Source organism: Rhinopithecus roxellana, chromosome 14 (genome assembly GCF_007565055.1).
Source record: "Rhinopithecus roxellana isolate Shanxi Qingling chromosome 14, ASM756505v1, whole genome shotgun sequence".
Lineage (NCBI taxonomy): Eukaryota > Metazoa > Chordata > Mammalia > Primates > Cercopithecidae > Rhinopithecus > Rhinopithecus roxellana.
Genome location: NC_044562.1, coordinates 62,896,611 through 62,923,703, shown reverse-complemented (window position 1 = coordinate 62,923,703; position 27,093 = coordinate 62,896,611). Strand labels below are relative to the sequence as shown.

At 44.4% G+C, this 27,093-nt stretch overlaps 1 protein-coding gene and 1 pseudogene across 8 annotated transcripts in view; both read left to right on the top strand.

Annotated features, from left to right (window-relative positions):
* Positions 1-27,093, top strand: part of AGAP1 (ArfGAP with GTPase domain, ankyrin repeat and PH domain 1) — a 650,028-nt gene that overhangs the window by 280,580 nt on the left and 342,355 nt on the right. For all 8 annotated transcript variants that reach the window (XM_010364388.2, XM_010364387.2, XM_030916436.1 and 5 more), the window contains one exon: positions 25,792-25,919. In XM_010364388.2, the coding sequence (XP_010362690.1) occupies positions 25,792-25,919 (128 nt within the window). The remainder of the gene's footprint in view (positions 1-25,791; positions 25,920-27,093) is intronic.
* LOC115893211 lies at positions 15,502-16,389 on the top strand (annotated as a pseudogene).

The following is a 27,093-nucleotide window of genomic DNA, read 5'->3' as shown; positions in this document are numbered from 1 at the left end:
CTCACCCCTGCTTCCAGTTTTTAGAAAGGGCTGAGTCTGTCGGGTTGGGTACCTCCCTTCCATCACGGCAGGCAGTCACTTTTCCCAAATCAGTGTGGACTTGGGCAGGACCAGTAGGCTAATGGGAAACTAAGAATCCAAACCTTCAAGTGTAGTAGCCTAAAAATTGCTGATAGGAAAGCGATCAAGGACTGAGAACTGTCGCATTTAAAATGGAAATGAAGCCAGTGCTCTGAAGTAGAGCTGGGCCTAAATGCAGTAATTAAAATAGTCGTTAGGCCGCTTCCAATTACCTTAGCTACACAGGCTGCCTGCATCTTTATGGCGGTACTTTGAATCCAATCAGAGATTTCAAATGAACTTATTTTGGTATCTTCAGTGAAGTCTCAGAGTAGAAAACAGATGCAGTCCTAAAGTAATTACTAACCTTTTTATCTTGTGAAAGAGAATTCAGATGAGTGAGATCTCTGCAGTGGGATGATCTGAGTGACTGACGCCTGCATTCACTCGCCCATTCATTCACCTCCTGTACTTGTCACTAGGCTACAAAAACGAAGCCACCACCCCTCACTGGGGTCCCTGTTGACATGTCAGTGTCAGTTTGGGGAAGGCTGGAGTTTCCTGCTGAGAGCCAAATTTATTTCTTTTATGGAAGGGATTCCCCTGTAAATTCTGGGAAGGTTTGAGAGAAAGCTCCAGGAGTGGTGACGAAGAAAAAGGACCGGGTGGACAGAAGGGACGTTGGAGATTGTCCTGTCTGTCTGCAGCCAGCCGGGGAACAGAGAAGGTGAGTGGAGACAGCGCCCACAGGTCCTGCAGGTGTCCAGGAACCAACCATTTGGGATTCCTGTCCCAGATGGTTGTACACTCTTTGGCGCAGGATTGTCGTGGGGCCGTGTCACCCTCAGTGAAAGGAGGTTTGCATCAGTATAGCCTGTGTTTGGGACCCTGATGACTGAAAGAATTCTTGTGAGATCACTTTGTGCCAGCCAAAAGTGAGTTTTATTAGTGGAAGCATAAAAAGCTGTTCTCTTAAATCATGGATGTAATGACTTTATTTCCAGGACAAGTTACCATAGAAAGCTTTTTTTAAAAATGTGATTTCCTACCTTCTGAGCTTATTTCTTAAAGACAAAAAAGAAAAATAAATGTACTTTCCTCTGTTGTTGTCAGCCTAGATTTCTCTTGTCTGTCAGGAGATAAAGGCTTAATAATTCATGGCCACTGAGAAGTGTCATAGTCCTTCCTCCTACCCTGCCCCGAGTTATGTGTTAACTCCGGTACATACCTGGTTACACTCTAATTTAGTAATGATGGTCCTTTGCTATTACAAACTTTCTCTGGGGACTTGAGGGGATGGAAGAGCCTTCACTTTGTCTTAAATTCTATGTACATGTAATTAATCAAAACATTGATTAGTACTCCTGGAAGTATTTCAAAGATAGAAAAACGTTGGAAACACATTTTAGGAATTTCTGAACATAAGTTTTCAAGGAGGTTGTGCAGAGTTGGCAATAAGAATTGAATATCAAGATGGCCTGTTGATTCCTTTTAAGTGTTTAGGTTTTTCTTGTGCCTAGGATTGCCTTATGTGCAACTGCCAGCTTCGGCCCTTTGAAGGTTTTCCTAAGATATTTTCCTAGTTTATTAGGAAGTGTGGACATCGGACATTGTACGGCTTAGGAGACTGCGTTGTGTTTGGTTTTGAATGTATGTTAGATGCGTGACCCTTCCTCTTAAGAACTGATTTTGCTTTGATAAGCTCTACAAGGGCCAAGTGGACCTGTTTCAAAATTCTGGTCACAGTGTCTAGAATGTGGTGAATTCTCCATCAGTGTGGCTTAATGAATGAGAGTGACAAGGGAGGAGGGTGGGGCTCCAAGGCCAAGCAGGGGTGGTCAGGACTGGTGTTGCTTCCAGTCCCTCAGCCTCTCTCCCCCTACTCACTGCCCATTCAGAAGTCCAGGCCTCCTCCTCGGTCACTGAGACTGCTTTGTCAGCCTCCCCCTCTGTATCCAAGCAGATGCCCCCACTCCGAATCTTTGCTGTGCTGGCCTCTGCGCTTGCCTGTGACAGCTCAGATAGGATTCTTTCCTGCTCAAAAGCCTTTGATGACTCCCTAGCACCTACCATAGTGGTTTCCAAACTTGTTTTTGGCTGTGAACTCTTCGAGGGTCTCCTAAGTTGAAGGCCATGTATGTGTAAGGCAGCAGGCAGTGCAGGGCGCCGGGATTCCTGCCCTCTGAATGTGGCACCACCTGCCACAGTGGGTGTCACTCGCTCACTGAGCAGCTATTCCCAGAGAGCCTCCTGTGTTGCAGGTGCCATGCCCTGCAGGGAGCGGAGGGCCCTACCCCTTCCCCTTGCACACCTTGTACTCCAGGCGCTGCAAGCTCGCACCCTTTCCTTAGCCTCGAATGCTTGCTCCACTGAGCAAAAACCTGCCCGTACCTCAGGCGTCAGCACTAGCTCGGAGCCCCTTTTCCAAAACCTCCAGGCTCCCCTAGCCCTTTCTTGGCTGAAACCTATCTCTGCCTTTTCCGCCAACCTGGAAGCAGCCTCCGAGCAGGAAAAGGTAGGGCTGTGCTCACTCTTGCTTCCCTTTGTGGAGTACATGGCGAGTTCCCAGCACGTTTTATCATATGAGCATCTGCTCTTGAGAGGCCGGACTGGATCCCGCAGAGGAACGAGGAAGTAAAGATAAAAGTGATTCCGGGCACGGTGGCTCACGCCTGTAATCCCAGCACTTTGGGAGGCCGAGGCGGACGGATCACGAGGTCAGGAGATCGAGACCACCCTGGCTAGCACAGTGAAACCCCATCTCTACTAAAAATACAAAAAAATTTAGCCAGGCGTGGTGGTGGGCCCTTGTAGTCCCAGCTGCTCGGGAGGCTGAGGCAGGAGAATCACTTGAACCTGGGAAGCAGAGGTTGCAGTGAGCCAAGATTGCCCCACTGCACTCCAGCCTGGGTGATAGAGCAAGACTGTCTCAAAAAGGAAAAAAAAAAAAAAAAAGACAAAAGTGATTTATTGAGTTGCTCCAAGCTGGAGACAGAACCAGCAGACCTGGGACAGAAGAAAAATTCCAGGTGTGAAGAGCCTCTGTGGGGCTGATATCCACCCACCTTCCTCCTCGTTATCAGCAGGCAGCCTCACGTCTGCCTCTGGGAGCAGAAACCATTGTTTCACCAGCAAATTACGCTGGCTGTACTCGCCACGTCCTGTTGCCATAGAGGATGAGTCCCAGCTGTCTAACCTGCGCCCCTCCAATCGCCTTCTCAGAATCCGACACCGGTCCTGAGTGCCTTCAGCTGTCACCTGAGCATGTTCAAGCCTCCTGCCCATTGGCATAAGGACTAGGTAGGCAGATGTCCTGATAAAGGTGCATGCTCAAGTGTTTGGGACGTTAACAAATGATGGCTGTGATGTAACTGACTCAGTTGACAAATACAGAGATTAGAACAAATATGGCAAAGGACTTGTATTTGTTGGATGTTTGTGGGTTTATGAGGTTTATCTGTTGTATGTTACATTTTCTGTACCTTTGAAATGTTTGTAGTGGTTGGGAGGAGGGGGCTTCCTTGGCCCCTCCTGGCTCTGCCCTGGGCCCGCTGCCCTCACCCTCTGCCTCGGACCTGGGTGATCTCCTATCTGTGTGTTTCACCGGGGCGCTCACATTTCCGCCCACTGAGATCCTTTCTCTGAGCTTGAGACTTAAATATCAGCTGTGTCCTTGACATCACACCTGGGCCCCAGCTGAGTGGCCCCTGTGTCCCTGGCTCAGGTTAGACCCCTAGACCGCTCTGACTCTGTGGCCGCTTGAGCACCAGGTTATATTGGTTCACGTACCTTGTGCGACCCTTGCCATCAGTGCCCTGGCCCCAGCCACCATCGCCCCGCCTGGGTTTCCTTCTGCACTTTCCACTTTGGGTATCCACCCATTTCCCCCAGTTCTTTGACCAGTGAAGCCAGCGGGGAATTTTATTTCACGTCTCATCAGACAGCACCTCTTTAGTGTCTTTCTCAGACTCCCCTATGCTGTGGATCCTGAGAGCCAGAAGGTTCCTCGAGATTCTTAGAGTCCCTGTCCTCATCCTTCCGGCTCTGTGCTCTTCCTCCTGCCCTGGAACCCCTCACTCACTCCTTATCTGTGAGCGTAGAGCTTCAGCTCCTAGCTTCCCAGGGAGTATTTCTTCCGCCTCTTCTCCCTAGTTCAGTTCTGGGGTCGGAATTCGTGGCTGCCATGTGGCTCCCCTGACCCGAGACGCAGTGCCAGGGTCCTCATCTGAGAAACTGGTGATGACAGAGGCCCTACCAGTGCTTGGAGCAGGACCCCACACAAGGTGGGGCTCAGCATGGCCTGGAGATGACAGTGACCTCTGGTGGCTGTGTTCTTGGTCTAGACTATAAACCCCATGGGATCAAGAACCACATCTAGACCCTCATATTAGGGATGCCAGCCCGGGTACCCCATCTTTGTCACCTACATCTCTGTGGTCTCTCCAGCCCCGTGGCAGTCCTTGCTGCGTGAGACTGGCACCCCATCTGTGCCTCACATGGATTAACTGACTTTCCTCACCAACCCCAAGAAGTACATCGTGTGTGTACATTTTGCAGATAAGGAAACTGAGGCACAAAAGAGCCAGGTAACTTGCTAAAGATCGTGCGGGTCATAAATTGCCTAATTGAGCTGGGAACCCGGGCAGTCAGCGTCAGCGCTCCCCACCTCTGTCAGGCGACCTGTGAACATTTGCCGAAAACACAGACTCATCTGCAAGGAAGCCTCAGTAACCTGACAAGGAGCAGCCAGAGGACTCGAGGGAGAAAAATCCTTGTAGACACATCAGTGGATTCAGGTGGCGTGTGTTATTTTTAAAATACAGCTTCCCCAAGATACAATTCACATAGCCTCAAACCTAACGATTTAGCTCTGTTTTTGAGATGGTTTTGGGTTTGACTTGTTTTGAGGGGCCTGGGCCACTCTTGGGTTGTTCATAATCTGAAAATAATTGGGGATGAATGTTGGTTACGTTTCCTCCCGTAGGACATCAGTCTATTAGTCTTACCCCGCCGGGCTCTTCAAATGCCATGTTTGGCTATGTGAGAATATGTCAGAGCTCAGCACCCAGAACCCGCTGGCGCTCCGGTTTCTGCCCTTCAGCTCTCCGAGTCCAGAGCCCAAGCTGCTCCTTGGAAAAGTCTGGCAAGTGACAGCGGAGGCCACTAGATGGCAGTACCGCCCTGGCTAGAGGTGCCCTTGGAGCTGGGGCTCAGACATCCCTGCCCCTGGTTTCCTTCAGGTGAGATCATCAGTAACCTATAGGCTTTGCAGACTGAAGGTGATAGCCAGTTAATGTGCTACATCCATTTTAATTTGAAAGATACAATTAATTAAATTAGGCATAAAGTGAATGTGATAGGAAACTGGAAGCTCATGGCTGAGGCCCCGTCCGCTGTGGGAACTGTGCAGCCTAAAGCCTGGACCCCTGACAGCTGCTTTGTAAGGTGCAGCAGCAAAATCCTCATCACTGGCACTCGGAATGTAGGCTGCAAAGTTTGTACTTAACAGCAAGTGGCATAAATAGTCTCTATTCCATGAAAAAATTGGACTGCACAGTCTCCTTAGAGAAAATTGAATGAAACGGTTCATGCAAGACCCAGAGTAATGGTATCACCACGTTAGCCTAAAAGAGTGTTTGCGATAGGAGGTGACATTCCTGGTGGACTGCCCCTCCCACCTCCACCCTACCTCCTGTTTTCGCCATCTCTTGATACAGTTGTGCCTAATTTTATTTCAAGAAGAAGATAGTTTGTTGCCTTTTTTTTTTTTTTACAGCTTTAAAAAGGAAGTTGAGGAATTCAGGTTTAAAAAAATTAATAGCTACAGGTAACTGCAAAAGATATCATTGGCAGATGCAGCAAAAATATATATATATATATATATATGTTTTCCACAGAAAATTGGATTCTGCCCATAAAACTTAGTAATACTAATAAAGTCAGGTCATTATCAGTTTTAAGCCAAATAAGCAAACTCAAAGAGATCTGCTGTCAGTGTGATTCTTGGTGTTTTTTTTTATTTTTTTGGAGAAGTGTAAATCAGCTTTAGTGCAGCAAGCACACCACAGATTTGCTGAAATCATTCCTGCCCCTTCTGACGATGGGTAGAGTCGCTCGGCCAAGTAATTTACAGTGCTGTGGCAAGGTATGTTTATATTTAAGCTGTGCAACGGTGTAGCTAATGAGAAAGATAAGAAATTTATAGTCCTTGCTGATTGATAGGATTACTGCCTAGGCATTAATTGAAATCTGAGGGATCACAGCTGTGGGTTTAAGTTAGGGGGAAAAAATTACTTCAAGTAAAGGAAAACTTTTAGATTTGCTTCTTAACATTTTGAAGATAGTTCTCCCGCTGACAGTCTGGTTGGTGGTAGAAACAGTTGATCCTGGCCAAGGCTGGGGTAATTATACCGAGATAATTACGATATAGGCTGTATAGCCTCTTCAAGGTAGGTGGTTTATAAGTGTGGGAAAAAAAATTAAATACTGTGGTGTTTTTAAATGGCTTTAAAATTTTACATGTATAATAATAAAATTCTCTGCAGTTACTCTTTGCTAAATATTCTCTGGACTATTATTTAAGACATTTTAAAAAAAAGAAACCCAAACTAATAATGACAGAGGCAAGCCTGTGATATTAGCCATTGCCTTAAAATTTCCACTGATTATATTTAATCTGGGTATGTCTAAAGTAATCTTATAGACCTTTCCCTACCTGTCATTTTTTAAATGTACCATTCTTGTTGAAGCTCAGTCTTGTGAAAATGTCTAAATTTTCCCATTAAGTGCTTAAAAAGTAATAAAACTAAAGTCATTAGACTTCACTCATCAGAGCTATATCGGGAGAAATATTCTTTGGTGCAATAAATCTGACCAAGGGTTCGACATTCATATCCCTTGGATTCATTCCCTGGAAATGGACGTTTGAAGGTAAATTGCTTAAGTAGGGCAGTTTAAATTTTTAATACAATCTTATTGTAACTGTTAGCTCATGATTAAAGTGCAAAGGGGCCTTAGATGTTTTGTAAGATTTATAATAAATGCTCTATGATGCCTTTTCTATGCTGAATTATGGATGTTATGACAGTTAAATGCTTATAAAGGCCAGAAAGGCACAAATGAAGAGTTGGGTCTTTATTGGAGACTAAATCACACTTACCAAATGCAGACAGTTTTTCATTGGACACCTGTTCATTCCTAGATTCACAGTCTCAGAGGCACCTAGAAGCCTTCCTAAGCCAAACAGTATCCAGTATCTCTTTTTTCTGATGCAGTTGGGCTCTGGAAGGGTAAGGCCTGAGCCAGTGGAAGCTGTTTCGAAAAACACCCAAATGGCAAATTATTGTTCCTATCACCAGTTGGCTTTTTTTTTGGGGGGGGGGGGGGTGAGTAGAAGGTGGTGGGGGGGCTTTTTTTTTTTTTGGATGTAAATAATCTTTTCATCAGATGCCTGTTTCTCTAATGGACGCCACTAGTACATACGGAGTTTCTGCATTCCTTTTGTAGAATCAAGGAAACTTGAAACTACATCTTTTTGCATCATGGAAGCTGTGATAGCCTTTAACTTTCTAGACCCAGTGATACAATGTGGTTCCTTTCATTGTTCACAGGTTGGCCACAGTTGATTGGAATTGTTGTTTTAAGGCCTAGTGTAACTGGACAGCAGGACCAGCTCTTCATTTCAGAAGGAAGGCCTCCAGCCCAGGAGATGGAGCTGGGCAGGTGCCCTCCTCAGGAGAGGCTGCAGGCCAGACGCAGGGCACCGAGAGCATGGCGTTTGATTCAAAGCCATGGTTGGGTGGATTTTCAATCTATTTGAAGGATAACTTTGGCTACTATACAGTATATACACTCCTGCCTGTTTTTTTGTTGTTTTTGTTTTTGTATTTTTTCCATCAAAAGAGAAATCTGTTTTGAAAACAGAGGTAACATCTTTACCATCTTTTCTCATGTATGTTATTTTTTGGAGGAAGGAAATAGCCGATTTTCTATACTTTGACAATGTCACCATTTGCCATCTTAAATTTTACAAGCTGTAATTTGCCTTTTTCTTACGTATCTCATCCACAGATGTATTTGAGTGTCCACAATGAAATGGTTGCATTACTTTCAAATTACTTCCTTTAATTCTTCAGATGGGTGCTAATGGTTTGGGTTATTAACTGGCACAAATTTGAGTTCTTTTTATCTATGCACATTGTTTTTTTCCCCCTTCAAAATGAATTTGCAAAAGCATCACTAGAAGAGCTTATATGTAAACATTTATGCTGGTAATAGATAAAAAGGTGCTGTGTAGCAGTACCATTGGGAGAACTCGGAAGCCCGGAAGGAAAATCTACCTTCTTTGGAATAACTGAATAGGAATCCCCGTCAGCTATTCCCACTTTCTCTTTATCACCCTTGGATGGTATTGAGGAAACCGTATTGCATGCTTAGTTTTCACAGCGTTCAGTATTAAGGTAAACCTATGGACTGTGTTTAAGTGGCGGTATACCTTTTCCAAGTAGTTGTGTGACTGGCAGTGACAGAATAGGCATGGTACGGGAGGCACCATTTTCAGCTGTAAATGTAATAAATAGTGGTTTATTTATTTTAGTTTTTAACTTTGTAGACTACTTTGTGATCAGCAGGAGATTGTGTGTGTGTGTTTGTGTGTGTGTGTAGGTTGTAGAGTGAGGATCGAGTCTGTGATTGAGACTTGTTTTCAAAGTGTTCACCATGGATTTTTTTTCTTAAATACCATTTTTCTGGCTGGGCACGGTGGCTCAAGCCTGTAATCCCAGCACTTTGGGAGGCCGAGACGGGCGGATCACGAGGTCAGGAGTTTGAGACCATCCTGGCTAACACAGTGAAACCCCGTCTCTACTGAAAAATACAAAAAGCTAGCCGGGCGAGTTGGCGGGCGCCTGTAGTCCCAGCTACTGGGGAGGCTGAGGCAGGAGAATGGCGTGAACCCGGGAGGCGGAGCTTGCAGTGAGCTGAGATCTGGCCACTGCACTCCAGCCCAGGCGACAGAGCAAGACTCCGTCTCAAAAAAAAAAAAAAAAATGCCATTTTTCTCAGTGAGCTTTGCACTATGATGTCACCAAAGACAGTGTTTCTCAGGCTTTTCTTATTGAAAGATAGTTTCCTAGGGTAGTTTATAGCAAGATTTGGGGGCAAAAAAAGTTGAATTTATGGCCTGAAGAGTCATTATAACCTTTTACCTATAGCTAACACTTACATACCTCAGGTCAAATAAATTTAGATATATGCTTAATGTTCTAAAAAGTCTGTTCCTTGCTCATCCGTGGCCGGACCAGAGAAGTTATTGATAATCAGGTATTCCTTTGTTTGTGGTAGAACATCACCATGTTCTCATAGAGTCCTGTTAGGAAGCAGAGGACTGACTGCTCTGTGTCACTGTGGAGAGAAAAAGACCTTGTCCCGTCCCTGTCATCACAGGATTCTAGTATCTTGTTATGCCAGTGATGTGGTTTGAAAACTTGTTTTTATGGACATGCCCGCAGAACATTATGCTCTGTGGAAAGAGGCATGCACAGAAAAGAATGATTCCATTTATATGAAGTTCGACAACAGGCAAACTAATTGGTGATGAAAGAAATCGGAAGAGTGGTTGCCAGGAAGTGAGAAGGCAGGATTGGTTGGGGTTGGGGGTGGCCCAGAGGAACTCCTTAGAGGGATATTTTCATCGTGGCTTGGCTTACACGGCATCTGTCAACATTCATGGACTGGTACAACTAAGGTGTTTTACATTTCACAGTATGTACATTTAATCTCAAAAAAAGAACCTAATAGTTAATCACGTGCATGTTGAAATGTGTGGGAGTGAAGTGAACTGATGCCTGCACCATAGTTGAATTGCATCAGAAAATGAAATGGACGGACAGACGGATGGATGGATGGACGGACGGACGGATGGATGGATAGATAGATATGTAATAAAGCAAGTATATAGCAACATGTTACAATTATAAAATGTAGCTGGAGTGGAAGGAGGTGTTCACTTTCAACTTTTTTTGTATGCTTAAAAAATGTGTTAATAAAATATAGGGGAAAATCAAAATAATTGTTACTGCATTAAAAATGTCATTGTAGAGCTCTTACATGAAGATGGGTCCAGATAAACCTAATTTAATGTGAGTGCTTTCTCACAAGTAGAAGTGTACAGTATTATGATGAGCCACAATTTTTTAAAAAATGAATCCTGCCAGAATTAAAAGGCATACATGATTCTTTGAAGAATTTCACTAATGCGTAGAAACTGCAGTAACAGTAAGAATACTTTGACTTCCTCACAATTTCTAAATCACAGCAGATTACAGATTCAAAATCAATCAGTATTCTCTGCTGAACTCTAACACTTAAACATTATTAGTCACAAATGTGAAATCTTGATCGGTGATGACCTCAGGTATTCTAAATGTAAATAAAATTAGATTTAGATCCCTTTTAATTACCTGAGGTGCTGTGAGTAATTACAATGGCAATTGATAAACTTAATTTCTTATTAAAGGGGGGGAAAAAAACCATGAAAAGTTTCTCTCTGCTATATACTTAACTCTTCAGTAGCCGTGGCCTATGCAAAAAAAAATTTGTCTAGATTTATATGTCAATCATGTCGAATTGTATGTAGATTATTTTAAAAGTGTTTATGTGGACCCTCACATTCATCATGCATCTCCTGACTTCGTGGGTAATGTTCCTATAACATCACAAAGGGCAAAACTTCCCCAAAGGATCTTCATGTATCAGAAAAGGTAGGTTTCTGGGAGGTAATGCTGGTTAAGTAGTAATAATGGATGGGTGCTGGGGAGAGTATTACAATAACTTAATGCACAAAGCCCTGTTGAAGACCAAGTGGAAATCTGTTTTGTCATCTCATCCTTCTTCCTAATTGCATCACAATACATTGTATAATTCAACCTGTGTGTCACTGTCACTTCTTCCTGTGCACAGGGCCACCGCGGCTGGTTCATTATTAACAGAGCAGGAAGGAGAGGAATAATTCTCTCAGGTTCCAACCAAGACATCTTCTCTCCCCCACCTTAAGAAGAAAATGTCTTTTTTATGGAGATTGTTGTAAGGATAATTATTTCTGGAAATAGGAAAACAGCTTCAGTGGTGGTAGATACGTTCATTTTTCTTAAAAGTTAGAAGCTATCCGAAGGAGAGTGTGCCTGTGACAAATGGAAAGATTAGAGAAGTTTCTGAACTCCTTTTTCTGTTGGTATTCATATCTAAACATAGGAAGCAAGTTAGGCCTGATAAGTTGTTAAGCCTGTATTAATCAAACTGTTAATTTTTTAGAAAGAAAACCAATTATTGTACTTAATTGAATCTGTCTCAAGGTTCCTGATTTCAAAATCGACTTTTGGCCTTTACACCTTATGTTTTCCCTTCTTTAGGACTCTTGAGTCTCCTGTTCCTCATTTATCTTGATCTCGTCATCTTTTTTTCTTCAAAATTTTGTGTAGTTTAGCTGGAATAATTTAGCATAATCTATTTTTCTTTAGCTGGAATAATTTAGCATAATCTATTTTCTTTAAAATTTTGTGTAGTTCAGCTGGGATAATTTAGCACAATCTATTTTAAATTTTGTGTAGTTTCTTTAGCTGGGATAAGTTCGCGTAATCAGTCTGGCACGCTATCATGTTTTTGTTGGTATGTTTTTCTCTGTGTATGTTTTAAAATCCTTTGCCAATCGCTTTTTCTGTATCCTGTCTTCATAGTGTGTCGTATTCCTTTGATACCACCACATTTATCTGCACTTAGGTCTTTCTTTCATTCTGCTGACAAATTGTGTTAGTTTACTTTGTAACCCCTAATTTGGGCCTTTTAAAAAAATGTGGATGGAAAAGGGAAGTCCTGTAGCCGTGCTGGCGTGGAAGAGTGTGGAGGAGCCTCGCCGTGTGGATTAAAGAATTGCCGGGTGAGCCGTCACCTTCAGGGGGTGGCAGAAGCATTGCTGCTCCAGGATCATCAGCTTTCTCTGCGAGGCAGCTTGATGAGTTGAGAAGAAGTGACAGGTTCATCTTTCCCCTCTTTGTTTAAGCCATTTATCTTTGAGATCCTTGCCTGCCATCTAAATTGTATTGCCAATTTACTGGGATATTCACTTGCCTCGTCTTGGAAGACGCTGATTTGCATCCAGCTTGAGAATAAGTGAGCGAGAAAGTTAATCATCTCCTGGCCTTTGGAACAGATTTGTACTGTGTTTAATTGTAGCATTTGAAATGTTACATGTTTTCTAATGAGAGTCTGTATTCAACCCTGTGTTAACCTGTATCACAAGGAGAATAGAACAGTGTCCTGTTCTAGAAAGCTCTGCTCTTCCGAAGATCTTTGATCTATGCTTTTTACATATCTTTCTCCATTTCAGATTAACCAAGCTGTGTGAGCTGCTTTTGAATTCTGCCTACTTGTTGTTGATGATGATTTATTTAATTAAGTGGAATAATTAATACAGAATTGTAGTTGGGCATGGAGGGAAATGGTGTGTTCAGCGCTCTAAGAGATTCTGAAATTTTTATGGAGATTGTTGTAGTTATAATTATTTTTGGAAATAGGAAAACAGCTTCAGTTGTGTTACAGTCCATTTTTCTGGAAAGTTAAAAGCTATCCGAAGGAGAACGTGCCTGTGACAAGATTTCGTCTATTTTCTTGTGCCCTGTGATGAGAAGAGCACAGCTCTCTTACTCTGAGCAGGTGAGGTCCCGAAGAAGAAGCTCATTAATAAGGTCCTGAAGAATAAGTTCATTTGTTTATAGGGATCAGGAGACCTCTGGAGTTCCAGTGAGAAAGCATGAGCTCTGTCCATTGATCCTCCCGGGCCTGTCACTCTTCCCCGCTTGTACTGGCTCCCGTATTCTCCTTGACATCTTTTCTGGCATATGCTAGTTTTGTTTCCATCAGGCTTCCTTGAGGGAGCTGTCAGCCCCCCCTTAAGGGTCTTGACACCAGCTCCTGCCACTTTGACACATACTTAGGCAGTGCTCAGAGTCGAGCTGGCCCAGGCCGTGGCCCCACAGTCTTGTGATCAATGGGTTCCAGTTCTCACTTCTTGCCTTTGAGTTCTCAGACTTCTCCCCTCTCCTGTTTTAGAGTTGAACTAGCAGGGGCTGCCTCCCCCTTGGCTGCTGCTTGCAAACCATGTGGGTTTCCTATGTCGTGAAAGCTTTTCTTCGTCATGCACTAATGACCGCCTGTTCCACGGGCGGAATACTTTCTCATGTTTCATTCACCCATCTGAGTGTTTCCTGGTTTAAGTGTCTCTTCTGTGTCTATGCAACATTCATAATCTCTCAGTATTTCCCTCTTGCAGATGATTCCTTCTTTGTCTGCATCATAAACACACACCTCTCTAGACAGCGCTTTCTGTATCCCGCACGCTGTCACTTATCTAACACATTGGGAGAGAAAGGTGCTGACAAGGCGTGCAGGAGGTGGATGGGATGTTCTGGTTGGTTGGTTGACATTTTCTTGATGGTGCAGCTGGCAGATTTGTCTGGATCCCACAGTCTCCCACATCTAGCAAGTTGCCTGGCACATACTAGTTGCTCAATGAAAACAGTCAGTAAATGGGATGAGTGAGGGATGCTATAAAGCATAGTAAAGAAACCTTCCTTGACACATGAAAGGGAAAAGCAGCCAACTCCACGTATTAAAGAATGGGCAGCAACTTGCTTGGTTTCTTTGAGGACTTGCTTAACTCTGCATTGACCAAGAGCAAGCCAAAGAGCATTCTGGGACCAGGAGGATGACCAAGTACATTGTAGGATCAAGAGCATTCTAGGCCATGGGCATTCCGGGACCAAGAGCCATGACCATGATGAGCATTCTGGGGCCAAGAGTTTGACCAAGTATTATACATTCTGGGGCCTTCCTAGGCCATTGGCATCAGCACTGCAGCCTCTGGGTCACGCGTGCCTCATGGGTGTCATCCTGACTTAACTACTGTGCTTGATGGGTAGGACTTACTTGACTGGGGCAAGAGGTTTTGAAAGGCCATGATCATACACAGTACTTAGCTCAAGTGCACCGAGAAGCAGAGCCCCATACTGGGACTCTGTGGTACAGCCACCCAGAGACACAGGGTTACAGACACAGCTTAAGTCCTTCAAGCTGGAGTATGACTTGGATGTACAAACTCCTAATCCCTAAGGATAGGAAAAGACCTAGAAGATCTGAGGATTTTAATTCAGGAAGGTCCACCAAAAGGATAAACAACTAGTAAGCCAGGATGGTATGGTGCGGATTTTGGATGAAGGTGGCTGAGTTTGAAAACTGGAGAAGGCATGGATGAGACCAATGCTGAGGGAAGGCGAGGCAGGGCAGGGAGAGGAGTGGGAGAGTAGGTGAGGCGGGGTGAGGAGAGGAGTGGGAGGTAAAGTGGGACGAGGAGAGGAGTGGGAGGGTCCATCGGTGTCCTCAGTGCACATCCCAGTGCCTGGAACTGACTGGTGGGCGTCCTGTTGGCACATGGGGCAGACTGAAGCCTGACACATGACCCCCGAGGGTTCTCCAGACAGGATCGTATCGAGCCCCTTCTCCTTTCCCAAATGGTGGGGGAGACGTGCTGATGGAAGCAGAATGGAACCCTCAGAAGCGTGCGTTCACACTGGCGGTAGACGAAACCAGCTGCAGGGCCACACCACGTTTAGGGTGCTTTTCCACATCTCTCAGGGGAGTGAATGTTGGCATGCTGGTGCTTCTGAATACAGGATCCCTGGTCCTTCCGAGGCCTGGAGCCTGGCAGATGGTCAGCTCCCCAGCCCCTGTGGCCCTGTAGCCCAGGGTGACTATGGGAATCAAACATTCCTGATTTTTGGCAGCTTGACTTTGGGATGAAATTTTAAGGAACGATTGTGCTGTGAAGGAATGCATGGAAGAGATGGAAGAGGAAGGGGTGTGTGTTTCCTGCAGCATGATTTAATGTCCCCTTTACCACAAACAACTACTTTATACCAGAATTGGATCCACATGTTAACAGATGTCAACTATACTCTATTTGCTTCAGCACAGGGTGTTTGTTGTTCTTGTTTTTGTTTTTAATTGTGTTCTTTCCCCTTTTCTCTGAAAGGAAAAGGGAACTCCAGCTGCCCTAGACATGGTAGAAATTTCCCCTCATTCTAAAATTCTGAAATTAATGTCAGCAGCCTTGACTTTGCTCCGTCCTGAAGGTAACTGTTTATTACAGTCGGCATTTAAATCCCCCGATTAATAGGAGCAATTAAACAATAGCTTCATTTCCAGCAAATTAACAACCCTAATAGGTAATTGCGACATAAATGAAGATAAATTTGTTTTAATACAACGAGATAAAAAGAATACAGACAAGAGCTGAATTTCAGATTAAGAATTCGGACTTCGGTGCTCCGGCTGTGATCCGCGTTGGTGCTGTCCGGGTCTAGTGGACAGAGAAGACTCTTGGTCAGGCAAATGGCTTCTCGGTGGCAGAGCATGGGGACCTCTGTGCGCCGGAGATCTCTCCGGCACCAGGAGCAGCTGGAGGACAGCAAGGAGCTGCAGCCTGGGGCCAGCCATCAGGAGACCTCTGCAGGGGCCCTGGGGTCTCTGTGCAGACAGTTCCAAAGGAGGCTGCCCCTGAGAGCCGTCAACCTCAACCTCTGCACAGGCCCCTCCTGGAAGCGCCTGGAAACCCCAGAGCCAGAGAATCCAAGAGTCCTGCCAAAGTGGCACCAAGTGGCTGGTGGAAACGCACGTGAAGGCCAGGAGGCGGAAGAGAGGCGCACAGAAGGGCAGTGGATCCCCAACTCACAGCCTGAGCCAGAAGAGCACTCGGCTGTCTGGAGCCACCCCTGCCCACTCTGCCACAGACCCCTGGGAGAAGGAGCATCACCACCTCTCGGCCCGAATGGGCTCACGTGCCCACCCATTACGGCGGTCAAGGCGGGAGGCTGCCTTCCGGAGCCCCTACTCCTCAACAGAGCCCCTCTGCTCTCCCAGCGAATCTGACAGTGACCCAGAGCCTGTGGGGGCAGGAATCCAGCATCTCCAGAAGCTGTCCCAAGAGCTAGAGGAAGCCATTATGGCGGAAGAGAGGAAACAAGCCCTATCTGACCGCCAAGTCTTCGTACTCAAGGATGTCTATGCTTCCCCATGAGCTTCCCGGAGGAAACCCCCAGGAGTTGTCAGTACCCCCGGGCCACTGCTAACAAGCACCTAACAAGGGGCCCAGAGCCCCCTGCTCCGGCCACATCTGGACCCATCAGTGACTGCCTGCCATAGCCTGAGAGTGTCTTGGGGAGACCTTGCAGAAGGGGAGAATTGTTCCTTCTGCTTTCCCAGGGGACTCTTGAGCTTAGAAACTCATCGTACACTTGACCTTGAGCCTTCTATTTGCCTCATCTATAACGTGAAGTGCTAGCCTCAGATGTTTGAGAGCTCTTAGCTGTGTACCCACGTGCCTGGTTTTTGGGGAGTCATCCGCAGAGTCACTCACCCACCGTGTTTCTGGTGCCAAGGCTCTTGGGGGCCCCATTGTCATCCCCGCTTTCCCTACCAGGGACTCGGAGGAAGGCATAGGAGATATTTCCAGGCTTACGACCCTGGGCTCACGGGTACCTATTTATATGCTCAACGCGGAGTACTGTGGGTGTGCCGGGAGGGGGTAGCCCTGTTCAAAAGCAATTTCTGCCGTGTGTAAATTATTTAAGAAACCTGCTTTGTCATTGTATAAGAAACCAGCGTGTGACTTTCCTAGATAACACTGCTTTCTCATAATAAAGACTGTTGGCATTTGGAAAAAAAAAAAAAAAGAATTCGGACTTAGTACTTCAGGAAAAACTTGAAAGCTTCACTAGAAGAAATTAAAGCAAGCTTGCCTTTTTAACCATAACCTGTTTTAGATTAGAGGGTTGTTTGCACAAAAAAATATATAGAGAGAGAGAGAGAAAGAGAGAGAGAGACATATTTTGTGCTTCGGTACTCAGAAGGTAAAAGCATCAAAGGATTACTTTGATATACGTGAGGTAAGTTATCGAAGGATTACCACCCACCAAACCCTTTCTCCTGCTGGCTTGCTTGGGGCACAGCAAGTCCTAATGACTTGCTTGAGCAGTTGAATCTTGGCCACAGCCTCTCATTAGGATTTCAGTGACAAGGAACCGAAAAGCAAATGCATAGAAGAGCATTTCCTATTTATACACCCCTACGTTAAATTTATGACCTGTTTATTGCAGGATGTCTTACCTTCCTTGTTAGTATTTGTTTTGATTGGGAAAGTATTCTGCAAAAAAAAAAATAATTTGCAAAAATTAGAATTTGTCCTGTTGAAATGTGGAAGTGGCTGGACCAGACTTGTTCATAAATGCAGCATCTGTGTGAAGGATGGGTGGGAATGGGTAGATTTGGGGTGAATAGCGAAGTGCTGATTTTAAAGGTAGTGGCAAAAAAATGATGAAAGTCTCTTCTTCTAGAACAGGGATAATGAATTTCTCCTTGTGAGGTCGCCGTGCTTATGGGAAGATGGAACGCAGATTAAAGAAACTGTTGGAGTTTAGCTAAAACTGTATCAGTGAGCTTGTATCCGCTTATCAGAACTCATTTGGGTAGCTTAGAATCATCAGATGATATGTAATTAGCCTAGAATTCTATGTGCTGCCAAAATATTAATCCAGTAAAAGGGTAGAGGGACACACTTTTAGATATGGGAGTCTCAAAATGCAAACTGTGTGTTTCTCGGGAAACAGCTGGAACCAGGCTGCTGAGTTCAGCCCCTGAGGCTCTTTCCCAGCCTCTCCCCTCCCCACACCCCTGCACACTCTAGGTAGGAATGACCTGTATTTTCTAACCACCCCAGGTATCTTTCCAAAGCATAAATCTCTTCACTATTCAACGTGAATAACCTCCGTTGCGCTAAGGACAGCTTCACACTTGCCTCTCTTCTCTGCATACCAAGTCCTTAGAAATGCATGTCTAGTTGCCCGTTTCAGCATCTTCTACCACTACCTTCTTATAACCTTCCCACTCCGGCCCCACTGTTGATCCATCCATGCATTCATCCAGTTGGTGTGTGCCCTTTGAGTGTCGGGCAGGCCCTGGCCCTAGGAAGTTAAATACAGCATGGCCTCAAGCATTTCCAGAAGAGGTCCCAGCTCCGTGGAGTTGATCCATTGTCTTGGAACATGGGCTGACTGTATTCTTCAGTAGACGGCACAGTTGGACAGGATCTCCACAGGTGTGTAAGTGCCAGGCCATGCCGTAGGTACCATGGTTCACTGATTGCCATTAAGGAACATACTGTAGCCGGAAAACCCAAGAGACCCTCAAGGATGTGTGTGCTTCCTCACGTGGCTGTGATTTGACTTAGCTTTTCTTTATTGCTCAAAACACAGATCATATGAAAACACGTTTAGGAGATGGGCTTGAATTAGCAACCATATAGAGTACACCTTCTTTAACATTTAACTTTGAGATTTTTATGGTGAGAAAAATTCTGCGTATTTCTTTTCACTCCAAAGTCACACATTCTGAACTACATAGATAATTTGGTAATTAGTTTCTTCTTAATTAATAAGATAGTTTAATGATCACTCTACTGTAATTTAAAACCAAGTTGAGACGTTAGGGGATCTTTTATTTGTTACTGGAAGATTTATAGCCGGTAGTGGCTTTCATTATTTATGGAAGGTCTCCAGGTAAGCCCCCTATGTTTCGAGTGGAAGATCCTTTCTTTTTCTTTTTCCCTTTTCTGTTTTTTTTTTTTTTTGAGATGGATTAGGGAAAACTGTCCCTGATACGCCCTGCCCAAACTCCTGCCCCACAGAATCATGATAAACAATAAGACGGCACGTTGATTGATTTTTTTTTTTTTTTTTTTTTTTTTGAGACGGATTCTTGCTCTTTGGCCAGGCTGGAGTACAGTGGCGTGATCTTGGCTCACGGCTCACTACAACTTCTGCCTCCTGGGTTCAAGCAACTCTTCTGCCTCAGCCTCCAGGGTAGCTGGCACTACAGGCACACACTACCATGCTTGGCTAATTTTTGTATTTTTAGTAGAGACAGGGTTTCACCATGTTGACCAGGCTGGTCTTGAACTCCTGACCTCAGGTGATCCGCCCACCTCAGCCTCTCAAAGTGCTGGAATTATAGGCGTGAGCCACCGCCCCCGACCTGGAAGAGCCTTTCAATGAAAGGTGGAGTAAATGTCACCTTTGGGTGGAGACACCAAAGACACGACAAGACTTGCAGTGCCCTCAGCTGCATAAATTTTGCTTTTAAAATATTTTCGTGGAGTAAAGTTAGTGTTTCGTCTCATGTGAATTAAATTTCATCAGTGTGTCTATGATGAACATTTAAAATACGGTTTTATTGGAGATGTGGTTCGTACTTTATAATCCCTCCCTAACAGTGCTTACTCGGAATTGCTCCCCCTTCTCCCGAGTTACTGGCCTCACTGTGCTCCAGCTTTCCTGGTAGCAGAGGAATCCTCTTCCCAAACGTGGGCTCGATTTACACCGAGTTGTTGGTTGTCATCTAATGGTGGCTCTTCGGTGTCACTGGAATCTCTACGCTTTCTCTGTGTCTTCCTTAGTTCTCTGCCCGGGCCCACTTTTCCCACCCTTCGCGTGTCATCTGGTCCCCCATAAAGCTGCTGCATGGGGCTTGTCTGAGCTTTCCGCTTATTCCAGAAGAGACTATGATCCTTATCCAGTAGTGCTAATACCAGGAAATACCAGGAGTGGACAAGCCACCTTCCCCAAACGTGAAAGAGCCCAGTTTTGCTAAGGAGCTGTTGAAGAAGTAGAAATAGAACAGTGCCGTGGTAAGATCTGCCTTTGAGGTCACCCCGCGGCGTGTTCAGGTCCTTTAGGGGGCAGTCAGGGAGACTCATTTGGAAGCTGCTTTGGTCACCAGCTATGGAGGGATCAGTCTTAAAGATCAAGGCAGTGGCAGTGAAGATGAATTTCTGGGAAACTCTGGTGGTTGAACCAGTAATCTGTTAGGCCTGTTCTGTCTGTGCTGAAGAGTGGGTGTGCCATCGACTGAGCTAGAAAACAGATGAGAGGCAGGTCGGAGAGAGGCGAGGAGGCCCAGGCTGGGCAGCGCAGACTTGAAGGCGCTGCAAGCAGATCCAAGGGGAGATCCTGAGTTGGTCATTGGCTGCACAACTCTAGAAGGCAGGATGCGAGGCAGAGCTCTTCATGGCAGTGGCAATGGTGGGAGCGCCTGGCACTGAGGTGGTGACTGAGACATTCACGAGGAGATTGCCCAGGCAGAGGGCATGGGGAAAAAGAGGACTCCAGGAGGACGCCAGGGAAGCACCCATACTTCAGGAGCCAGCAAGGGAGGATGAGAAAGAGAAGTTCCAGCCGGAGGAGGAAAACCAGGGACGTCAGGGTTTATGGAAGCCCAAGGAAGATGCAGAAGAGGAAAGGAGGGAATGATCAGGAATGCCACGTGCTGCTCAGAGGTCCAGGAACGTGCGACCTGGCCTCTGGGTCGTTCCCAGTGACCATGGCAATGGCAGGCCCAGCCCAGGGATTGCAGAGAGCAGGAGAGGCAGAGTCCAGCAGCATCCCCAAGCTTTCCAGAAGGCCTGGCTGGGAATGGGGTGTGGCACACGGGGTAATCGGTGTGCCTTGGTGAGCACCTCCTGTGTGCCGGTCACCACATTCAGTCCTTTTCAGCATTTGGCTGGGAATGGGGTGTGGCACACAGTGTAATTGGGGCAATCTTGGTGAGCACCTCCCGTGTGCTGGTCGCCACACTCAGTCCTGTTCAGCATTTTGTTTAGTCACCCAAATAAAAGTTAGAAATGGATAAGAAACAGGGTGCAGGGCAAAAGAACACATTCGTACTGTGGAAGCAGGACAGTCTGTTGGGGCGCTGGCAGGGAAGTTGGGTGTTTGATTGCCACGTGGTGGTGTCATGAGCAGTCACGGAGCCGTCGGATTGCTCTGGTGAACTCGCTGCCTGGTTTTTCTCACCTGCAAAATGAAAGAGCTGAGAGGATGAAATGAGTTAATAGATGGGAAGTGTAGGCCACCCAGCCTTGCTCAGCCTTTGAACAGCAAGGTGGAGGAGGAGGAGGAGCTGTTCTCTGGTTATAGAGGGCATGAGGCTAGCCCGGAGGCTCATAGTGTGACCAAGGGCGATTCCTTGCCTCATTTTGTGTGATTTAGAAACAAGGTGGAAGTAGAAATTGGGCATTATGTCAGGATTTAATGAAGCCTTGTTTGGGAGCTATTGTCTTATTTTTAACCACTAATTAAAGGGTGTTGTTTCCCTCTATAGAATAAAACATTTACAATTTGTAGATAAAGTAAATGTATGCTTCACTTTTTTTGTTCTTAAACTTTTTTTTAAATTGAAGAATGGAAACATACATGAATGTATTTTTGGGCTTAAAAAGTTGTCACAAAATTATCCTCAGGTCAAGAAGGACCCATTTCCAGCCCCCAGAACCCCCTGCATCCTGTCCCAAGCACCTGCCTGCTCTACTCCCTAAAGATGGGCGCACTTCTCCCTTCTGAGCCCGTGGTGAAACCGGCTTGGTTTTCACCTTTACACAGGGTACACACACACGCACACGTGCACAGTCGAGGGGCTAGCTAAAGGTATCTTCTATCTGTAAATCCAAATAAAATTTTAAAATCGTAGAGGAAGTGACTTTCAAAAGAACGCTAAGCATTACTCTTGGGAGTCTCAGGAGGGTAATTTAATTGGTAGTGTCAGTAGTAAGAGCAAATGTTTTCTGTACCCGCTGACACTGTTTTAGATTTAGGAATAGCTCGTGTGACAGAGTCATGGTGAAGTGTGCCGTCCAATTTGAGAAAAGATCAAATCTCAATGACAAAGCTTCCAGACTTCTTTAAACATTAAATTTAATTTTTCTGAGACTGTCTCTGTTGCCCAGGCTGGAGTGCAGTGGTGCAATCTTGGCTCGCTGTAACCTCTGCCTCCCAAGTTCAAGTGATTCTCTTGTCTCAGCCTCCCAAGTAGCTGGGATTACAGGCATCCGCCACCACACACAGCTAATTTTTGTATTTTTAGTAGAGATGGGGTTTCGCCATGTTGGCCAGGCTGGACTTGAACTCCTGACCTCAGGTGATTTGCCCACCTCAGCCTCCCAAAATGCTGGGATTATAGGTGTGAGCCCCCACGCCCAGCAACTTCCAGATTTTTTTTACATAAGTCCATGTGATTGTGTTTCTGATCTATGCACCCACATACATTTACATTGAACATATTTATGTCTATGCACCCTCACACATTTACATTGAACATATTTATGTCTATGCACCCTCACACATTTACATTGAACATATTTATGTCTATGCAACAAAGACATTTACATTGAACATATTTATGTCTATGTGCCAAACACGTTTACATTGAACATATTTATGTCTGTGCGCCCACACACATTTACATTGAACATATTTATGTCTATGCGCCAAACACGTTTACATTGAACATATTTATGTCTATGTGCCCACACACATTTACATTGAACATATTTATGTCTATGTACCCACACACATTTACATTGAACATATTTATGCCTATGCATCAAACACGTTTACATTGAACATCTTTGTCTATGCACCCACACACATTTACATGGAACATATGTCTTTGCACACTCACATGTTTACATTGAATCTATATGTCTATGCACCCACACACGTTTACATTGAACATATTTGTGTCTGTGCACCCATACACGTTTACATTGAACATTTATGTCTCTGCACCCACACACTTTTACATTGAACATTTATGTCTCTGTACCCACACACATTTACATTGAACATTTATGTCTCTGCACCAATACACGTTTACATTGAACATATGTATTTATATAAAACAGCAAATTTATTTCTTGAATAATCAAATATAGACAAAAACTCAATGGTTATAAAAAGCTTCCCAGACAGCATAGTCTGGGGTAATATTCACATGTTAAACCTATTAACATTTAAATGTTCTAAATATTATGAGTAATTAGCGATTACAGCCACAGAAGACGATCTCCCTCCCGTGACATTCCATCCATTTTCTTTGAGTTGTTTTTTTGGGGGTGGGAATGGAGCGGGGGTTCCTCCACTCACATAGACCCAGCAAGCTTTTCCCTCTAGGAGCTTTTGTGAACTCACCCAGCCTGCTGCCGGGTTATGTGGAGAAGGATTGCGGATGTCTTGGATGGCAGTCGTCACACTAGTTTTTTGCTTGCCCAAACAATTCATTTAGGGATGTCTTTAAGTGAGGCGCCCAGAGATTCCACCCCATCCCTGGGACATTGAGCAAATAGCAGCAACAGCCATTGACAAATTTGTGGCTGTTTGCCAGCGTTGACTCTGTAGTCAGTTTGCATTTTCAAGATGGGGGAGACATAGGCAGATGTTACAGAGGAGTCCTTTCCCTTCCTGTTCCTCATACTCTCCCTCCTCCCCCTCAAGTCAGATACTTTTTGTTCTTCATTAAAGTTTTCCCTTATTCTTATGGGTCACCCTATAGTCTTAAAGCATTCAAGCAGTCTGTATATTTTAGAACAATATATTTATAAATCATTTTCTTTCCTTCGTTTGTGTATGGAAGCAGGAAGGACATAACAGTTACAGGTGGAGGGGAAATAGGACAAATACGAAAAAAACAGTAGAGTTTAAAAAATACTACCAGTTATTGGATGTTGTGACTTCGTTTTATTTTTTAATTAATGTGGTAGAACAATAATTAAATAGAATAATTTCAGCAGTTAACAATGCTAAATACTCATACTTTGTACATCCTGTCTGTAGTTTGATGAGAGGCTTTGTTGTAAAAATATTCTCTTTACTCATGAACTGACTCTTCCTAGACTCCAAGTAGGAAGGACAGAACATTCATTTGCATTTGAAGTTTCATACAGTAGAAATTTTAATAACATATTTGACTTGTAGTAAGTTTCTCACGTCTTGCCCTAGTTTCTACAAATGAAAATGTCTGCAGAGCTCTCAAAGCCTGCCTCCTAGACCTGTCTAATTCTGACATCTGCGCATTTCTTACCAGTGTAAAGTCAGTGTGGCCATCCAGCTGAATAGTAACTCTGAGGCTGGGAGTAAAATCAGTTATCGGTGTAGTTGATAATCAAAGTCCCTTATTGCTATTTTTCAAAAACAAAGTAGCAGTACTTTAGCTCTCACCCAGGCAGTTATGATTTTTGGCTAATTTACTTTTGGTGTTTGCAATTTCAGGGTACCTAGACAACACATTTTGCATCTGTTGAAATCTTAGATTTTATTTTTGAGTTCACGTAATGAACTTTCGAAATATTCTAGTAAATGTCTTCAAAGACCCCAGATCAATATGCCAATGGTTCTGAAATGACAGAGTGCCACGATATTCCTCTGTAATTTAAACATGATTAGCTGATGAAGGTTATGATCAATACACTACCGGAAGATAAATTAATTGATATCATCCTTTCAGGATGATAAGAGGCCTATTGGAGGTGGGATGTAACTAATGAAGCTGCTTCTTCATCTCTGCGAGCCATTTTTTATATATCGCATTTTCACTTAATCATATTTATACCATCATTCATTTACATGAAACCTATAGGCTGTGGACAGACCAGTTTCTTATTAAAATTGTATTCATTCGGAAAAGAAATTATCTGCAAACACGATATGGACCCCGTCTATGTTAAAACCTATTGCTGGGAAGAGATCACATGTTCTTTTCCATGGACATCTCCGAAAATAGCAACTATCTAGGCAAAGACAAGGATTGAATATCGTTGAACTTAATTACTGCTAGTCCCCAAAGACACACATCTATTCAAATCAAAACTGTAGTTATTCTGCAGCACTGACACCCATTGGTGTAGGAAGAGTTTTCTAATCGTTGACTTCCTTTCCAATTACATCCAGTATGCTTTATCAGCGAGCCTATTTGCCAAGAGAAGTTATGGCTGCTTGAATTTAGATTTGTATTGATTAAGATAAACTTCCAATGTGTGCAGTAATATATTTAAATAAAAGAGGTCTTTGATATAATTACATGTCCTTGAATATAATTCTGTATGATAGCTTGTAGAGTTAAGAGGAATTCTTTAGGCTTTAGGGGGAAAAAAAAACCAAAAAAAACAGTTTTTGTCTTTCCAGGGGGTTTGGTTAAATTGCCCTGCCTTATTTAGGATTATTTTTGTTCCAAGTAACTGGGAAAAAAGATCATTTTATGAGAATAACTTAATTGAGACAGGTGTGTATTTTTTTGCTTCACATTCCTCTGAGGTGGTCTGTGCAGGGCTGCTGAGGCCTTCTGTGGAGGTGGGGGACCGGAGTCGGGGGACCGGCTCTGTCTCCCTCCCATGTGGCTCCTGTTCCCAGTGTCACCTCGTGTTCCACAGTGCTGCTGAGGCTACATAACATTTGTGCATTTCAGGCAACAAGTAGGAAAACCATACAAGAATTTGGGGGCAAAGGGAAGCTCTCAAGAAAGATCCTTAAAAGCTGCCCTGTGATCCTTCTGCTCTTATCCTGCTGGCCAGAGCTGGTGTACCTGGCCATGTTCAGCTGATGGGGGGGTGGGGGGGGTGAGAAGAGGCTCTGGAAAACGTCATATTTATTCTGATTGTCATTTGCCCAACTAAGAACCAGGAATGCTATTACTGTGAAAGAAGGAAATAACAAATTTCAATGACAGACTGATGATCTCTGCTCTGTTCCTGAATTTGGAAATTGATTGACATGGATTTCTTTTTGTCTGTGCGTCCACCAGTTGCCCAGAAGATTGTTGCCACAAGGAAGAAGCAGCAGCTGTCCATAGGACCCTGCAAGTCGCTGCCTAATTCTCCCAGCCATTCTTCCGTCTGTTCTGCGCAGGTGTCCGCCGTGCACATCAGCCAGGTATGTTAAGTGACATGAGAAGTCAGACTCTTAGAACCAAAGAGAATGTGTAAATAGTGTTCCCAGCCAATGCAAGGTTGATTTTTTTTTTTTTTCAACTTTGTGAGTAACAGCATGATGTAATTGACTTAACATTTTCTTCAGAAACTGCTGTGGCCAAGTGAGTTTTATGGGAATCATTCTTTACTGTTTTCTGTCTTCATGCTGCCTGTGTTATGAGGCATGCTGGCCCAGGTGGTGATGGGAGGTGTGTGGCTGTGGTCCTCGCTGGTGATTTAAACCACCCTTCTCTGGTCTTGGTCCTAGTCTGCTTATAGGTTGAACCGTTGTGAGTAAATCTTAATGGCCAATCTCGCTTTATACTTAAATTTGATAGTGGCATTCAATTATAATTACCATCTCCCTTAGGTCCCATAGAAACTGCTATCTTTCCATAACAACATTTTGCAAAATTATTTACTTGGAAGCAAACGAAATAATTGTCACTTTGAAGAACCCAACCAAAAACCTCTTAATGCTTTGTTTTTGCCTGTGCTTGTTTTTTGATTACGTTTCCTGGGCAGGTATTCTATTGGCACTTTTTTTTTTTAAGGACATGGCGAAAAGGTTCAGTGTCATGCTTTCAGTTCACTTGGGAAGCCAGTAAAGTTAGGGCATGTATTGTCAGAGCCTGTCCAGGTACAGTCATGAATGTTCAGTCATGAATGTTCATGCTGGCTGGGCTGAGTGGCAGATGCCTGTAATCCCAGCACTTTGGGAGCTCAAGGCAGGTGGATCACATGAGCTCAGTAGTTCAAGACCAGCCTGGGCAACATGGCAGAATCACACCTCTGTATCTACAAAAAATAGAAAAATTAGCCAGGCATGGTGTCTTGTGCCTTGGGAGGCTGAGGTGGGAGGATCACCTGTGCCCAGCAGAAGATCGAGGCTGCAGTGAGTGAGATTGCACCACTGCACTCCAGCCTGGGTGACAGAGTGAGACCCTGTCTCAAAAAAATAAATACATAAAAAAAGAATGTCTTCACTTGCTGTGTTTATTTTTCGGTGAATCTTGAAATACTTTTCAAAAACACTCAGATTTTCCAGGTGTCGCTTTCAGAATTTTAGCTGTGGTTCTACTGATCTAAGGCAGTGAAGGAAACATAGAATCCATTTAGTTTAACCAGTCTCTTTC